General features: G+C 44.0%; 1 protein-coding gene across 5 annotated transcripts in view; it reads right to left on the bottom strand.

Annotated features, from left to right (window-relative positions):
* Window positions 1-16,181, bottom strand: part of MLLT10 (MLLT10 histone lysine methyltransferase DOT1L cofactor) — a 121,174-nt gene extending 104,993 nt beyond the window's left edge. For 3 of the 5 annotated variants that reach the window (XM_009909062.2, XM_009909063.2, XM_054171182.1), the window contains exons 1-2: window positions 15,571-16,181; window positions 11,798-11,877 (exon numbers count right to left, since the gene is read on the bottom strand). In XM_009909062.2, coding sequence (XP_009907364.1) covers window positions 11,798-11,877; window positions 15,571-15,739 — 249 coding nt within the window. In that variant the 5' untranslated portion in view covers window positions 15,740-16,181. Of the gene's footprint in view, window positions 1-11,797; window positions 11,878-15,570 lie in introns of those variants that run through there. The other 2 variants (XM_054171183.1, XM_054171184.1) reach the window with 2 other exon arrangements.
* Window positions 16,182-16,471: the final 290 nt, after the last annotated feature.

The raw sequence follows: 16,471 nt of genomic DNA, 5'->3' as shown, positions 1-16,471 counted from the left end.
TATGATTCTACAATTTCAGACCCTGGAATTCTGAAGACAAGCCTGCAAAAGCTACAGCATGGCATAGACTAGCTTGGAAAGGAATGTGGGTGCAGTCCAAAGACTCCCTGCTTTGTCCCCTTGGCCTAGGATCTCTGCATTCACCAAGGTGGTCAGCCACAAAGATGTGCCAGAGATATCCCCATCAGACTGCACACACCATGGCTGACTTCACAGTCTCTGCTGACTCTCGGCCCAAAAAACCAATCTCATTTTCTGTCCTGGAAAAAAGAGGTCAGAAGGTGACACATCCTTGAAATTCCCCAAGACTGCAAGTCTGGAAAGGTGCAGTTTGACATCACATTCTTCTGACATAGGCCAGGATCACATCAGTACCTTCTTTCTGCTATCACTGCCTTTATCAAGTTCCTAATGGCAAATTTATCTCTAAGTGTCCTAGAGCAGTGTGGACCAATGCCATACCAGTTCAGACATGACAGAAATGGAACAGGTTTGACATACATTCCACTTTAATTGCTCCAAATGACATGCAAAGGAACACCATTACAGGAGGTCCTGTACCTAAGTATCACCTTATTAAAACCTCTATGTGCTCACAGATCAAGGACAGCTCAGAGCACACCAATCTAACAAGCCTTTTAAGAAACTGACCAACAGTCTGATCATCAAATGCAATCTTAACACCACCTCCTTCAAATGGAGAGGGACGTCCAGCATCAGTACAGATCGGCTCTGTGTTACCTGAACAGTACTGTGCTCTGTTACCAGCTGGTAAGTCACTAGATAAAGGAGCCTATGATGCTTGCAGTAGCTCAGAAACAGGATGCCCAAACTTATTTGAGGAATAAGAAATTCTATTCCTGAAATTCATATGGTTGAAGGACTATCTATTAGACACCAGGAAGATATTTTTCCCAAGGAGAGTGAGACACTGGAATAGGTTGGCCAGAGCAACTGCAGAGGCTCCAAACATGGAAACATTCAATACCAGGTTGGAGGGGGCCTTGGGCAATCCAGTCTAGCAGGAGATGTCCCTGGCTCATGGCAGAAGGGTTGTAATTAGATGATCTTTAAGGTCCCTTCCAGCTCAAACCACTCCATGATTCTATTCTAAGATACTTTGTATTAGCAGAAATCAGGCTTTCATAAAGGGCAGAAAAGGTCATCAATTATTTCTGCTCAGTGTATAGCAGACAGTTGCACACAGGAAGAACCACTTTTAGGACTGCTGCTTTTTGTCTTTTGCTTCACTCATCCCTTCCTCACCTTCACTCACTGAAACAAGCAGCAATTTACTGTAAGATATCATTAAGTCTAAGGTGAAATTAAGAGAGAAAAGTTGTGAGAAGCTTCTGAACCACCCTGCAATCTGCCTGCAGATGGGGAGCATTACACCACTTTTTTAAAGTCAGGATTATAAGGACTTCCTCACCACTGAACTGATCATTTTAAACAAACCCTGTACATGCAGCATGTATGTGAGCTGCATCTAAGCACTGAACACTAGGTGCTGGGAGGCAGCCAGCAGCAGGCTCATTGCAGTAAAATCTCCATGCACTGAACCAGATTCTCAAGTGAGAAGCCTGCTGTATATTGATGATGACAGTACAATAAAGTTTATCCCCACCCCAGAGCTACAAACTGGCAGCAGAGATGACATACCTACCACTGAGACAAGGCAGGCTGTTAACACAAGCCTACCTTGCCCCACCTTCCCCAAGCCTGTGAAAGTTTGGCATACATTTTCACTAGTCACAAAACCAGTTTAGGAGGTTCTCTTCTTCCCTTCACCCCTCCCTTACCAACTTCTCCTTCCACCACTCCCTCAGCTGCTGATCCAGCTATCTGTAAGGCTGACCCTTAAACCAATCAGTGGAGTGAAATCAACTTTTTCTCCCTGATGTTTTTTATTCCTGTCGTATCACTAATGCAATTTCAGCATAATCCCAGAATCAGCTGCATTAGAGGCACCAAAGGCATCGAGGCACAGCACTGCAGCCTAACAAGCAAAGAACCAGCAAACTTCTTCAGCAAATGTACCATGAAACTGAAAAAAATGCAAATGATGACAGGAGACTAAGCTGCAAGGAGCTGACCCAGCCCTTTACGCAGTACAGTTAAGCACACTTCGGTTAGAAGAGCTCAGTTTCAACTCATTTTGTTTTGCCTTGCATGTCTATTAGGACTCAGGTCCATTAGGTCCTCCCTCATTACTCCTCTGATGGTCACCCAGCAGAGACTGGAAGTGGTCAAAAAGCAGGAGAGGCCCATGCAGAAGGAGAATGAAACACTGTTTTCTGTCATTAATAAAGAGAGTAGAAATAACTAAACAGAAATAAAGAACAGCAAGATGGAGATTAAAAAAGAGTGGAAGTGTCCACTACAGATATCCAACAGAAAGAAGTTCCAAGAGCAGAAGACCAAAATAAGGAAAGTAAAGTAGGAAGTAAGTAAATCCACCTTCCTACATGGAATTAGTCACAGTCCAGTTTGGCTCTATTGCATTGTGGCACCAAGTTTTCTCCCTCAGTTTAACTAAATGCCTCTTTCAGCCAGGACTAAGAGCGACCTTAACTAGCAGAAGGTAACATCAGACAAATCTAATTCCCCCAGTCTTTTTGCTTAACCTAACTCTAACAATTTTTCAACTGGAAGTAAAGGAAAGGCCAGGGATAAATGTTCCTCAGCTGCTTTCCCAGATGAAAGTCAGACCACCTCAAAGGTGTGGATGGTTGTGGTGGATGGATGCTCTCGCACCTCCCCAGGAGACCTGCAAGCTCAACTGCCTCTCTGAAATGCCTGCAACACCAGTGCAGGCAGCATGGGGGATAAACTGGAGATCTGTGTGTGGGCACAGGGCCATGATCTCACTGCAGTTACAGACACATGGTGGGATGCTTGTGTGACTGCAATGCTGTCATGGGTGGCTACAGACTGCTTAGGAAAGACAGGACAGCAAGGCAAGGTGGTGGAGTTGTCCCTTACGTAAGACAGCATCTTGAGCTCTGCCTAGGGGAGATGAAGAACAACTGGAGAGCTTATGGGTAAGGAGGGACAAAACGTATCCCCAGCAAGTTTACTGATGATACAAAAATGGGAGGAGTGGCTGACACACCAGAAGGCTGTGCTGTCATTCAGCAGGTCCTCCTACCCCTCAGCTCTGCCCTGCTGAGGCCACATCTGGAGTACTGGGTTTAGTTCTGGGCTCCCCAGTTCAAAAGAGACATGGAACTACTGGAGTCCTGCAGAGGCTACAAAAAAATAACAGGACTGCTGCATCTCTCTTAGGTTCTCCTAAGAGGCTGAGACCTGGGGCTGTTTAGCCTGCATAAGAGCAGTCTTAGAGGGGATCTTCTCAATGCTGATCATTATCTAAACAGTGGAGCCAAGAGGTTCCTTGAACTTAAGGAGAAATTTCTTTACCTTGAGAGTGCCAAAGCCCTGGAGCAGGCTGCCCATAGAGGTCATGAAGTCTCCTTCTCTGGAGAGGTGACCCTGTTTTAGCAGGGGAGCTGGACTACATCATCTCCAGAGGTCCCTTCCAACCCCCACCACTCTGTTATTCTGGGAAAGGCATAAAGAAGCTGATTTAATCCAACAGACTACCTTACTCATGTTGAAATGAAGAGAATGAGCACAAGACATGTAGTAGGTAGGGAAGATAAACAAGAACAAGACTATACAAGTCAAAAAGGAGTAAAAAAAGATAGCAGTTGGAATATAGCACTGTTTTTCCCTCAGGGTTCCATGAATTTGGAGCAAGTTTCATACTGCATCATCTGCAGACATACATTATATGCTATCTCTTGTAAAGCAAACAAAGGTCAAAGAGCTCTTGTGCAAGTGATTTACCCAATTCTGCTCCAAGCTGGGCCAGCAAAACCATTCACCTGAATAACAACTGTCAGCCAAGTGAAGTCCTGCAGGACTGAATTCCCAGCATTGCAATGAGGCAATAAACTCTGCAACTCAGTATGACCTGTTAATCTAACTACCACAAGATCCACAGCAGATTAAATAGACCACAGTTCCCCCAAGTTAGCTGAGAAGCCAGGCTGCAGTTCCAGCTGACCTGCCTTCAGGCTCACTTTACGCTAACATAAGTGCGCACTGCTGCCAGAAAATCGTCACTGGCCATCCCCTGCTGTGTACTTTCTACTGCTGCCCTTGCTCTGGAAAGGGCATTCATGTGACCCCATAGAAATCCTAATCAAACTACAAATTAAACACTTTCTTCTCAGCCAGAATTGCTTCTTAATGCCATCTTTCAGAAGACTGTAGAAACAACAGTGCCAGATGAAAAAAACCTCACGGGAGCACAGACAGGGAGTAAGGCAAGGATACAACCACTCTGCTCAGGAGGTGGCAGCAGCTCTGCTGCCTACGACTGAGGATGGAATTACAACCAAGGGCCTAACAAAACAATAAATACCCAACACACAACTAACCCCCACACGCTCCCACACACCAGAAAAAAAAAGCAAACCAAAGCAAACCAAAACAAACCACACCCCACGCCTGAAAGAAGCTACGTGCAACTCAGCAGTAAATGAGACATTCTTCTTGGGCCCAGAGTCAAGCACGTTAGGCCAGCTGACATTCCTCTAGACAACGTATTTTTTAACCAGCATCAGTCACACACACAAACTGTTTAGTTCACAAGTTGCTCTTCCCTCCCAAGCTGTACTATACTCCAGCACGACATCTACGCTTCCAGAGCAGGGGTAATGTTTTATCCAAAGTACACTCTGATGACAGAATTTGTTTCATATTGCTTGACAAGAGAGGGGGGGAAAAAAAAAGAAAACAACAAAACCAAAACACACAGCAGCATTTAACTGAAAGGGCATAACTTTAAGAGACTGCAATACACGGCCCTGGAAGTTACAAATAACAAACCAGCAAGTTACACAAAATGAGCATCACGCTTCTTGAAACCTGACACTCCAGCGCCTTCAATCCTTTCATCAACAGGAGTTTAAACCTGACAGACAAAACGTTTTATTCTGCTGCTTCTGTTAACCATTAACCCAACAGCAAAGTGGTTAAATCTGTCTGGGTTTGTTGCGAGTTTTTGTTCACATTTGAGCAAAAATAAACCCTGCACACACTCCATCAAATCCCTGTTACTTTAAAATTAACCTAGGAGGAGAGAATTGCCAAGCAGAAGTCATGTCATTGCTTTACTTCTGAATTTCCTTCCAAATAGATGTACTTCCCCATCCTGTAGACTCTGAACCTGCTAGAAAGTCTTATATCCTACTACTTCAGATTACTGGGTTAAAAATGGTTTAGAAGGGTAAAGACATCCACATGAGTAGTTATTTCATGTCAAATAATTTAATGCTGTCAGGCACACATCCATTGCTGTCAAAAAATAATAATAATGGGGAGGAAAAGGGGGAAAAAAGGCTATCTAGAAAAGGGGCCTGGATACAAAGCTCATCACAAATCATGTCTGGAGTTTCAGTCACACCAATGCTGCACATGCATCATCCTCACTACACCTATCTAGTCGAGGTTCTTGACTCACTTTTGGATGAAAACACTCTCTTCCTAAGCTCAAAAGACTTTTTGCTATTTCATAGAACGACAGAATTATTGCAGTTGGAAAAGACCTCTAAGATCACTAAGTCCAACCATCAAACTAACACTACCCCTACACCATTTATCTTCCTTCTCCTCCAACGGGTGTCAAATTAGTATTCCATCTCCTCCAGAGAGAAGTCTTACATTTTCTCATCTTCCTTTTATACTTTTCTTTCCATGGCCCACTTTCCCCCGGTATTTTGGCCTCTTTTTTTGAGGGGTGGGGGAAAAAAGTGCTCTTAAAAGCCCATCACATAAACACTGGAATGATACTACTGAAAATAAGAAAAACTCTGCTTTCCCTTTACTGAACCTGGGGAAAAAATAAGGTCATTTTAGGGGTCAATTTGGGTCAGATCCAGATAAATATGATCCCAAACAATCTGTGTAAACATAGCACGATACTACAAAGACACTTACAGAAAAAACATTACTTACACCACAGACAATTAGATGACATTTAACAGAAAATCTAACTCAAATTCACCTAGTGAGCATCTACAGAAGGACAAACAAATGCCTTGGAGCCTACAAGGCAAGTTTTTCAAGACCAAACCACCAGAAAGAGAAAAACCCAAATATATTTGCAGAGTGGAGCAAATCAGCACACTGGAAATATAGATTTTGGCATCAACTCTAACAGTAGACAAGAACTCAGAGGCTGTTAGCACAGAAAGTAGCCCAGCAACAGGATGCGTACCAGACTGACCGTGTCTACATCTGGTGGCAATAACTTAGTCCAGCCCCCAGTAGCCAGTGACATCTCATCTTTCCATTCACCCTTTCAAACCATCTTAGAATCACAGAATCATTTCAGTTGGAAAAGACCAGTAAGATCACCAGGTCCAACCATTCTCTAACTCTTCCAAGGCTGGGGCTAAGGCATGTCCCTCAGTACCACATCTCTGCCTCTTTAAAACAGCTCCAGGGATGGGGATTCAACCACCTCCCTGGGCAGCCTGTGCCAGTGGCTGAGAACCCTTTCAGTCAAAAAGTTTCCTCTAATCTCCAACCTAAAATCTTCCCTGGTGCAGCCTGAAGCCATTTCCTCTCATCCTATCACCTGTCACTGGGGAGAAGAGACCAACCCCACCTGGTTCAAACCTCCTGTTTTCAGGGAGTTGTAGAGAGCAATGATGTTTCCCCTCAGCCACCTCTTCTCAGCACTAAACAACCCCAGTTCTCTCAGCTGCTGTTCACCACACCTGCTCTCCAAACCCTTCACCAGCTTTGTTGCCATTCTCTGGACCTGCTCCAGCCCCTCAATGCCTTCCAAGATAGCCTGCAACCATGCAAGTATTTGAAGAAGTCAGTGATTAGCTAAGTACACCATTTTTCAACCAAGGTATCTGAAGAGAGGCAAACTAAAGTTCCAGTGTTTTCAAACTCAGATTTGCACCAGACTCCAGTATTTATGAGATCTTCTGCCACTTTCCAGAATCCCCAACTGGCTGACACCACTAATAGAGCAAACGAACGCAGGCTGTCAGTACTTCTCTCGGAAAGTGCTATGTTCTGCAACTTGACAACTTAAGGAATTAAGTCATCTCCATCTTCAAATAATCATTTCTTGATGCTGACAAATTTGCCAAATCCCTGCCCCATCTCTATTCAGTCAGCTGTCCCAGGAGAAGGAGAAAAGTTTTTTTAAAGCAGACAGTTGACAAGTAAAAGAAAAACAGACTGACTACCTGAAGCATTTTGGGTTTTATACCTGGATAAATTAAAGACATTCGACCTAGTTCTCCTTATCAAGGCATCAGATGAAAATATATGCAGATTCAGTTAGCTCTGTCAAAAAAATCTACTACAGATAATAAATTTACAGACTATGACAAGAAGATTAGAGGCACTCAACGTGCAAATCAGCATTCTTCCAAGGCCATCCAGTAAGTACTACAGGTGACATTTAGTCATACTTTTACTCAGTACATGCACGGCAACTAGAGAGAGAAGGCAGAGTGCACAATGCAACATCGTGATGACACACAGCAGGTGTCAAACCCCAGCCACTCCAGCTTCACAAATTCAAAGCCACAAATCTCCCACTGTATATTTAGGACTAGCAAGCCCTGCTAGATGTTGCAGAGTTCCAAGTTATCAGCACACACAATCGTTAACGAAAAGCATTAGAAGACTATGAGAAGGCTATGGAGGGCCACGATGATAACCACAGTGCTGGAGCATCTCTGCTATGAAGACAGGCTGAGAGAGTTGGGGTTGTTCAGTCTGGAGAAGAGAGGACTTCCACGAAGACCTCAGAACAGCCTTCCAGTATTTGAAAGGGACTACAGGACAACTGGAGAGGCACTTTTTACAAAGGTTGGTAGTGACAGGACAAGGGGTAATGGCTTCAAACTGGAAGAAGCTTGATTTAGATTAAACATAAGGAAGAAGTTCTTCCCTATAAGAGTGGTGAGACACTGGAACAAATTGCTCAGTGAGGTCGTGAAGGCTCCAAACCCTGTAAATGTTCAAAACCAGGCTGGATGAGGCTTTGAAATACCTGGTCTAGCAGGAGGTGTCCCTGCCCATGGTAGGGGTTGGAACTAGATGATCTTTAAGGTCCCTTCCAGCCCAAACCATTCTATGAAACACACACACACATGTTCAGAGACGCCACTTACACTAGATTCAGCTGAGATCCTGGTGAATGCTATCGCTAATCTTATGTGGCTGACCCCACATAGAGTCACAGCTCCCTCAAGACATTCCCTGGGACTAAAATCCAAGTGTCTTTACTAGACAAGCCACAGTGTTGCATGAATGTGCCAGCTCATTCCTGGGCCAGTGCTCCATACAACTTCCTAAGCCACCCTGTCAAAAACAAACATAAAAAATGCCAAGGGGAAAACCTACCAGCCTTATGAGGTTAGAGGAATCTGCACTAAGACCAGACTGAATCTTCCAGAAGCAATGACAAGCTGGTAATAGCCATACTCCAATGAAGCAGATCAACAGCATGTTACCCTTGCAATGTAAGCCATCTAACTTCACATGTACAAGCTGAGGTGTGCTTCAGGCAGTAAAAATTCCTAGGATTTGCAACACTGACATTCAGTACTGAGATCTCCTGGTCCCTCTGAACTGAGTTGAATTCACTAGGACCAGTCTTTAAGTGTGATCAAGCTGTTTGTGGAAATCCTGTATGCCTCTGAGCTGCCTGCTATCTCCATCACATGGATTAAGCCAGCTCCTTCATGATAAACTTGAATACTAAAAGCTTGCAGTAAACCATAAGCACATTGTCTATTTATACCCTGCTACATACATAATTAAACCATTCTTAAAATAAGATCATCAAGAAAGATGTTTGGCACATAATGGGATGAGGGGGAAGAAAAGGTTTTTGGAGCAACAGTTGTGCTACAATTCCTAAACTTAGCATCTCTGGTCTCTCTTTGGATACCAGCACTACTAGTCCAAAATACACCATCTAACTTCCCAATATAGGACCCAAAGTCCCTTACACACTATTCCATGTGTACATCCTCACACAGACTCAAGTATTACTTCTTCTTACATCAACATATATCTGCTCTGCTTTCTGACAGAGAAGTTCAGGTACACCTGAAGACATCAAAAGGGCAGGGGAATAGCAGCTGGTACTGACAGAGGAAAAACTGGGAGCTGTTGCTACCCACCTAGAAGAGCTTCACTTTGCAAGCTCACCACAAGTCAGCTAAAACAAATTAGGCAATTTAGGGCAAGCTAAGGCTTTTCAAGCGCTAGCTAAAAACATACACACTGATAGTAAAAAGTCCAATTACCATCAGACACCTCAATATGTCCACTATTCACACTCCAGGTTAAAAACAAATTAAATCACAGTTTTGCTCACACACACAAAACCATGACCCTGCTAGAGTCAAGACTCATGATTTGTCAGGCACAGGACAGTGCTTTCCAACTAGAAGTTGACCATTCAAAATCCAAGCTACTGGCTCCCACCTCCCTATCAACAATGTCAACCAGTCAGGAGGTTTGTGTGGCTGCAAAACATCAGCCACTGCTTTCACTGGCAAGCAGCACAGCAAATGTTAGGGTGCAGCAGTTCGAAGCAACTGCTCTAACCTGCTGTGAAGCAAAGTTCTCTGCTCACCCAACTACATGAGTTACACACTGTTGAGTTATTGCTCCTGGGTTATGAGCTCCATGCTCTATTTCTTTCAGTTGTGAAAGCAAGACTAACGTTAGGGCAAGCAATTAACCCTTGTCTCTTATCAGAATGGGTTGATTTGTCCAGTAACTGCAGCTTAAAAAAAGAAAACACAAACCAACAAAACCCACACAATGCAGACAGCAGCAGCAGGGAAAAATACACCTTGAGTGCAAGACTCAGGCATTTTTAAAGAGCAAAAATAAGTCAGTAGAAACATGTAATATGGTTATTTAATTCTGATGGTTTTTTCCTAAAGTCTAACACAAAACCTAAGCTTTGGTCTCCTACAGTGATGATAAAGAGGTTTGCTTTTGCAAATACGTGCATTAAAACTTCTGTCTGGTAAACCAGTTCTCACACTGAAGCCAGAGCTTCATTTTAGGTTCTGAATCTTCAGGGCTGCCTCAAGACACCTGAGAGACAGTCACTGTGTTTCTAACTCACTAAACTTCAACTGTCAGCAACCTGTTCTCTCTCACGTGCAGTTAGACTCAAGAACCACTTAAAGCTACACTGCATTACACACAGGAAAGATTTTCATTTTCAAAACAAGACCACTTAGCAGCTTGTTGAACTGTACCATAAACAGACTCTGTGAGGTGTAAACATCAACAGAACATACAGTTCATCACTATTTCTTCTTCAAACAGCACAGAAAAGCACTATAACACCTATCGAAGCTATTCCCTCTGGTAAACTCAAGAAGCTATTAGAAGGCAGCAAGACATCTTGTATTAGCTCAGGAATAACTATATCTTAAATCCTGATGAGAACTGCCTATCACACACCAGAAGAACCCACCTCCTAGCCACCATCTCTTTTCACATCCCTCTGTATTTTGAACTTTGCTGTCAAACTGTGTATCTCAAACTCAGCAACATTAAAACTCGCTGCTCTCAAAACTTGCTATCGCTGACGGTCTTCCCAGCACAGAAAGAACCCAGCCTTTCTCTAGAAAGTGTGGTGGGTTTGTTGTTCTGTTGTCAAGTACTTGGAGAGCACAGGGAAATCAATTTCTTCTCCCTCCCACCAGCAAGTCTGCTTTGGGAGGAGTAACAAAGTCAGAGTTACAAATGAAAACGTTAGCGGCAAGTTGGGACAAAGTAGAGGAACACGATTCTTCAGCCCTGTGCCAAAATTCACACCTACCATTTCTCTAGTACTTTGTATTAGGAAAGGAAATAGGTGCAGCAAACAGCTCATGTAAACACTCTGCCACTCACTGATAGTAACTGAAAATTTGGCCTGAGGCTTTTCCACTTGTTGCTAGTAACAATTTCATCACTGCCCTACGATGCTGCACCACCTTCTCCTCCAACTCTCATATGAAAAATGTTTTCAGAGGCAAAGGAACAGTTTTGTCTAAATACTCTCACTTCATCTTTTCCTGGAAGACAAACTGAAAAGTGCCAAGTAGTGAGAGTCACAGTTCTCTTTTCCTAAAAATGCCTGCTATCACGCAGCCTGATCTAGTAACATACAAGTCTGACCAAAAATAACGTCACAGATTCAAGAAAGGGGGGTGAAAAAAAAAAGCACTGGAGTTTCCTGTTGTTGTTCTGAATGATTATCTGAATCCCCTAACATAAAAAAAAATTAAAAGAGAAAAAATATTGTGATTCTGAAATTAAGAACAGTACTTATTGGTGAAGTGTGAAGTGTTCCTAGACTGAAGCTTTCAACTGACAATCTAAAGTTGCTGCTAATTTGACCCAGATTTTATTTTCTCCCCCTACCTAAGTATGCAAGTGTTAAACTGACAAAGTTACACAAAACCTGTGTCACAGGTAAAACAAAATAATCTTTGAAACAGCTGGGAGGGGAACTAAAAAATTATTCCAACACACACCCTGCAGAAATTACCAGAATACTCAGAGACAGTGACATATTTCCACTTAAAAAAGATGAACCATATTCTCTCTAAATGGCATTTAGATGGAATTAGGACAAAAAGGCAAGCTATTTTCTCCTATTACTGAAATACCTGAGTAAACATTACCCACACAAGCACTGTAACTGTCATTACTTAATAAACAAAGCACATACCACTCTGGCTGCTCTTTCCTGAGATTCACACTTCCTGCAAAACCAAGGTCCAGTGGGTACTTGAACAATTCCATAGCAAGCTGTTTGGAACAAGACAAAACATTTCAGCAAACATAAGCAGCACTACAGTACTACCAATATGACTATTACAATACAATACCAAAAAAAGCTTAGTATTAGTTAATCAAATATCATTTTAGTAAGTCAAATGGACATCTCTACATTGCACATCAAGTCCTATTGCAATGGCAATAGAAATTAAGTACAAGCAGCTTCCACTTCAGAATTTATGTAAAATCTGATAAATAAATACTTATTAGGAAGTAATATAACCACTTAGAAGCAGGAATGATTCATAGTTGATCCATTTTGCTGTTTCTTTACCAGTGAAACAGGTACAACTTCATAACAACACACACTCACCATTTGCAGTAAAGCCTTTCTTAAGAGAAAAATGGAAGCAACCAACAAATTTGAGTTGGTCACAAAACATTCATACACTTAGCTAGTACCAAGTTCTCTTCATGGTCTTAAGTAGCAAACAAAATGAATAAAGCTATCAAAGTTTACTTTGGCCCTTTTGCTTTGGCCCCCCTGAAAATTCATCTGGAGCTGTAAATGCTAACTGAAGATCAGGGCTAGGTTAGCTGCAGCTATCTGAGGAAAAAGGTTTTGAGACATGCAGATTTCTCTGTAAGGCTCTCATCTGTATTTTTTTCATATATATTGAACAAGAGTGTGGTAAGAAACTCCCCAGAAAAAGAGTTTACTTATTTGTCATTATTTTTTCCTGTTTGAAATGCACAGGTATGGAAACTAAGAACTGCTGAGGGAAGACAAATACAAGAACATAAGTGCTGGGAGTACATCCTAGTATCAGTATGGGTTTAACAACTAGTAACAGTCAAAAGGTCCAATGTGATACTGGGATATAATCTTGAATTTGACATCCTATCTTAGTGTCTCAACTTCCAACAAACACACATTATTTAAATAGGAAAATCTGGGGTTAGTGTGTAACCAAAAATAAAGGGAACTATAAATAGTATATATACAGAAAGGAGTGAGTTTGTGTTAGCTTGAAATAAATAAATACAGTAATGCAACAGTATTATAACAAACATCTGGCTAATACACCTTTCCTCTGTGAAGGAAAGTCAATGAAATCATTTTCTATTATACACATACAAGTAGTCATACTAAGACTACATGCTGACAAGTACTGACAGACCAAAGCCCTTTCTGCTGTACAATAGTTTCTTAACATGAGAAAGATGCTATCGCCCAGAGAAGTTGTGGAGGCTCCAGGCATGGAAGTGTTCAAAGCCAGGCTGGATTGGCCTTGTGCAACCTGGTCTTGCAGGTGGTCTCCCTGCCTAAAGAAGGGGGGTGGAACTAGATGATCTTTAAGGTCCCTTCCAACCTAAGCCATTCTATGATTCCATGAAAAAGCATCTTGTTTCCATTAACCACAGATAATGGGGACTTGGACTGCCTCTTTAGCAATTAAGAAGGGAAATTTAAATGTGCAATCACACCTTCAGATTAGCAAGAGCTAGGGCAGACTAAGGAACTAATTGCAGAATGCAACTCAGGGGCAGGGCTGGCAATGAGATCCGAAGGCAACAGAAGTTGGGTAAAGACCAAAGAGAACTTTCGTCTTTGGAAACATAGCAGAGTACAACTAGACCCTAAGAATCCACCACAGCTCTGTGCTCTGACACACTGGGATATTTTTTCAGTTCCACGACTTCCTTTGCTTTATATTTCCACTACTATGCAAAGCTGCTTTAAACACATGGAGATTCCGTCCTCCACAACTTGGCAATGACTAAACTCTTAAAAAGAGCTTTCCTCTGAAGTAAAAATCATTATAATAACAACAAAAAAAATGCAGTTAATAGTGTCTCACAAGAAATACCACTGTCTGAACTTCAAACTAGTGACTTTAACCATAAAGACTGCGACTTTTACTACAGAAAGCCTACAAAAAGAGTACACGTGCTTCCTCTACCACCTTCAAGCATAAGAAGAATAAAATGGAAAACATCAAGCATTAGTGACAGTAAGTCAAAACATACAGTTCCTCTCTTCTCAGGACATCCACACAGCATCTGGATTTAGCATCTGAACACTTCCTGCCAGACTTGACCTTAAAAAAAAGGTTCAATATTCTTGTATCCAATGTACTGAAGTCTATCTCTGTATCAGGAATACTTCCTAAGCCAGACTTTGGTCCATTATTTCAGCTCCAGCTGCTGCTATGGTTAAATTCTCTCACTGAAATACTAGCATAGCTCTAGATGAAAAGGGAAATGCCCAAGACAATGCAAAAGTAATAGCTGCTTCAGGTACTACTTCTAAAAGTAATCACATTTTAGTGTTCTTTCCCATGATCCTATGATTCCACAAAAGCAGAGTTAACTTGCTGGTTAACATCACTCAGCTCTTAAGACAACATGAAAATTACTCAAAACCAGACTAATTTCACAGATCTTGTCATCTCTCTTCTGCATTCAATCCAACAATAACTGAATTCTTTCTCAGATCTCCTTAAACTAATATTACTTCTCATGACTTCTTGTTAGCTTACAAAGGAGTATATACCTGAAACACAGTTCCTCTATCATCTTCTAGACAATTTAAGAGCAAGTGTGTCTCAGACACACACTAGTAGTATTTTCACATGCATTAAGCATTCAGACTGATGAACTGGATTTAGGATTTTTGGTCTCCTCACCATCTAGAATGAGTCAATGAGCCAGCCACGGAGTTCATACGGCTGCTCAGGAGTTGGAACAGAAAAGCTACCATCCTATTCCTTATTGCTGCCACCATAAAGCAAGAGTCATCACAACTTCCTTTCTTACAGTGTAAGCAGCAGAATCCAGTCTCTCCCTCTGCTCTTCACAATAGTCAACGCACTGACAGAAACAAAACAGTCACACGGAGAGGGAATACGACAGCTCCTGAGCTGAGCTGGAAACCAACCAACCATCCTCCACTAATCCTAACAAATCCAGCATCAGCCATCCCGACCTAACACCCTCCCCCTGCAGAACCACAACAGGAAGTCTCTTCATCTACCAGGAAACGTAAACCAAATGACATTCAAGGAAAGGCAGGCAGAAGGAGAAATCACATGACAACTAAGTCTTTCCTACACACTGCTCTCTTGCAATCCTAAACTCCCCTGGCCCACCGGCTACCCCTCAAATTCTAACTTGGGAAAGGCATGGACAATATGGATCGAGTAGAGGAAGAAAAAAATGCAGCAACAACTGCCACAACAGAGATTAACAAGAAGTTCAGCAAATAAGGAAAAGGGGTTTTATTAGTCTTTGGGCTGCTGCCGTTGAGGCTGTTAACAGTGTACAATGGCAGACTGGGAAGCACAGACACAGAAAAAGCAGGAAAAGAGAAGGGGAAAATAAAAAACAGAAGGTTTTTTTTTTCCTCTTTCTCGTAGCCATTATATTGTAAGTCATAACACAGCAAGTCTCAAATGGAGGAAAAGACAGATTAATAGGCTAGAGGATGGGATGACAGGGCAGGACAGGGCAGACCAGAAAGCACGTGGCCCTAGAAACAGGGAAACAGGCTTCATGGGTGACAAGGAGTTGGACGCGGGAAGCCAGAGAAGGGGGGTGGAATAGCCAAGAAGGCCAGGGAGGAGGGGGGAAGGCCCAAGAGAGGAGGATAGGGAACGCTAAGAAGGAAGTAGCGATGTGAGGGACTTGAGCAGGTGAGCTGGCACTCGCCTGCCTACTCACCTTGATGCACTGCGACATTGCAGCCATGCCCGTCGCAGTAGACAAGCGGGTTCTCGGCCCAGCCCCTCTCGTCGGAGCACACGCAGCAGCCGCCGATCATCTCCTTCATGCTATTGGAGAACTCGCCCTCCAGTGACACAGGCAGCAGCAACGGCTCGCTAGAGACCATCTAAGGGTTAAAAACACCGTCGTCAACACCACCCACGCACACCGCACGCTCTACCCCCTGCCTGCCCCCCTCCCCCGGCGGTGTCTCCCCTCAGTCACTCAGCCGCCGCCGCCGCCACTGCCGCCACGGCAATGATTTAGGGCCCATGACCGCTGGCTGAAAGCCTCTGCTCGCCCCCGCCCGACCAACCGGCCAGGCCGTTTCAAGTCACGCAAAGCAGGCAAGCAGGCAGGGGCGGCCCGGCGGCAGCACACTGAGGAAGACACCCCGCAAGCAGAGGCAGACAGGCGAGGGGAGTGGGGCCGGCGCGCAGGCGCAGTGCGCGCCCCCGCGGGGCAGGCCCGGGCCTGGGCCTCCTCGCGATGCTTCAAGAGCCGCCCCACGGAACGCGCGCGCCGGCTAAGCGCGCGCGCCGCTACCCTCTCCCCTCCTCCTCCTCCTTCTCCCAACGGCCCCAATGGCCGCGCCCAGAGAGCGTGCGCGAGCGCGCGGCCCCCGCCAGCCCCCCTCGCCTCGCCCCCGCGCGGCCCGGAAGAGCTGCCGGGCACCTGATGGCGCGCCCCAGCCGCGCCCCAGCCCCCGCTCGGGCACCCACCTCGAGCTGTTGCTGCTCTCCGGCCCCTGGGCGAGACATGTCACACACACCCCCCCGCCTGCCCCCCACACACAGAGGGCCCTCGGCCGGCCTAACCCCAAGGCGCTCCGTGTCGAGGAGCACAGCCCGTGTGAAAT

The sequence above is a fragment of the Dryobates pubescens genome, chromosome 21, assembly GCF_014839835.1.
Source record: "Dryobates pubescens isolate bDryPub1 chromosome 21, bDryPub1.pri, whole genome shotgun sequence".
Classification (NCBI taxonomy): Eukaryota; Metazoa; Chordata; class Aves; order Piciformes; family Picidae; genus Dryobates; species Dryobates pubescens.
Note: the sequence above shows the minus strand (reverse complement) of the source record. Positions and strands in the feature narration are given on the sequence as shown.